At 35.5% G+C, this 2,000-nt stretch overlaps 1 protein-coding gene across 1 annotated transcript; it reads left to right on the top strand.

Moving 5' to 3' along the window:
- The first annotated feature begins 1,089 nt into the window (after window positions 1-1,089).
- On the top strand, window positions 1,090-1,739 carry LOC145040449 (uncharacterized). The gene is made up of 2 exons (XM_078988375.1): window positions 1,090-1,098; window positions 1,206-1,739. Exons 1-2 carry the CDS (start codon window positions 1,090-1,092, stop codon window positions 1,737-1,739), a joined length of 543 nt encoding a protein of 180 aa, XP_078844501.1.
- Window positions 1,740-2,000: the final 261 nt, after the last annotated feature.

The raw sequence follows: 2,000 nt of genomic DNA, 5'->3' as shown, positions 1-2,000 counted from the left end.
AATCAAAATTTTGATTTCGACTCATGAAACTAATATTATTTTTAAACTTGTGAGTACTCACCAACTATTTTTATAGTTGACGCTCGTTTTACATGGTTTTTCAGGAATCATCAAGTAAGTCGCACTTAGGGACACTTCACTTTTAGGAGCATTCGCATGTATTGTATTTCAATTTACATTGTAATTTCCTTTAAAAGTTGTTCAGACCCATTGTAAATTTGTAATGATTTTTAATACTATGGTTGGTGTTGTCTTTTAACTTTTGCTATGAAACCCTTTATACTGCCACGCCTCGTGTTTCCTCTTTAGCGGGGTGTGACATCCTTGTTCACGAAGCCGATCTATAAGAGGGTTTAAGGAAGCGGTCTATAAAATGACCACCATTGGGTATTTAATCTTACCCACCGCGCTCTTGATTGGTGGAGGGTCGTTAGCCGAACGGGTTTCATAGGACACTTAAATATCATTAATAAGTAGAATGGAGTAAATAAAGTAACTAAAAGTTTTTATTAAATTTTCAATCTTAGTTACTTTAGAAAAAAATATAAATTAGATGCTAATTCATGAAATTTCACATTGCACTTTATATAAGTCGTTAGTGTAGCATGTGCGGTTAATCGACATACTAATATGGACTAATAAAGGGTGGCAATGGGTGTCTCGTAAATTATCATTGATTAATGGAGCATTTGTGGTTAATAAATATTAATTAGGTGATAAATGACATCGAGAGTACCAAACTAATTTGCATTATTATTCACACCTTATTTTAATCCTCGGATCCCAGTCAGAAATGGAAAGGGCATAACTGAGATTAAACATGTTATTGAATAGTTAAATGAATCTCAAAAGATCTATAAATTTCATTTAAAACCTGATTCATTTAAATTTCGTTTTTCATGGTGAAATTGGTAAATCGCCATTTACCTACCTTTAAATAATTCGCAATAAGATTACAACATGCCTTTTTGGAATTGTGAATTATTTAGTTGGATCCTAGCCTTAATATTTCATTTGGATGTTATATTAAGGATTTTCTTATCTAATCAAAACTCGTCCTTTTTCTTTTTTAGATGTCTACTTCCAAAAATGCTTCTGGTTACTCCAACAACAACAACTACTCCAATCAATTCTCGCCCTTGAGTATCTGCTCAAAAGTCATGTTTGATGGCACCAATTATAATAATTGGATGTGAAACATCTAGATAACTTTGCAATTTGAGGAAAAGGAATATGTGCTAGAAAAAGAGCTGAACGAGATTGATAAAATAACAGCAACTCCTGAAGGATTAGCTGAGTATATGACACATTGCAATGATGCTACCAAAGTGTCATGCATCATGTTGGCTACTATGACTCCTGAGCTACAAAGGTTCTATAAGGATTATTGGCCGTATGAGATGAACAAGGACTTGATGGAAAAGTACCATAAAGTACCTCATCAAGGAAGATACGAGATTGTAATATCCTTCATTACTAGCAAGATGAAAGATGGAGAGATTGTCACGAGCCACTTGCAACATATGCAACAATATGTGGATCCTTTGTTGAAGCTCAATGTAAACTTCAATGAGGAATTGGCTATTGACATAATCTTGCATTCATTGCCCCGCTGTTATGATCAGTTTATCATGACTTGTCATTTGAACAAGGAGGAAACCACATTGAGTCAGCTCCAGAGCTTGTTGAGAACTGCTGACAGTGGAATGAAGGGAAAGAGTATTCCTTCACTCATATAGCTGCTATTCCCATCTTAGCCATTGGGCAAGGGAAGGGGAAGAAGAGGAAAGCTCCTCTAAAATAGAATTTGAAGGGAAAGACTCAAGTAGGATCGTCAAGCAATGGACCAAAAAGAAAAACCAATTCTAATGCTCCTCCTGCCTCTAATCCTAAGGAGGCTACTTGCTTTCACTACCATGAGAAGGGGCATTGGAAATGAATCTGCCCCAAGTACTTTCAAGACATAAAGGATGGAAACGTTAAGCCAACCTCGACAAATA

The sequence above is a fragment of the Lactuca saligna genome, chromosome 4 (genome assembly GCF_052625555.1).
Source record: "Lactuca saligna cultivar CGN05327 chromosome 4, ASM5262555v1, whole genome shotgun sequence".
Lineage (NCBI taxonomy): Eukaryota > Viridiplantae > Streptophyta > Magnoliopsida > Asterales > Asteraceae > Lactuca > Lactuca saligna.
The sequence above is the reverse complement of the archived record's forward strand: the minus strand, read 5'-3'. Positions and strand labels throughout refer to the sequence as shown.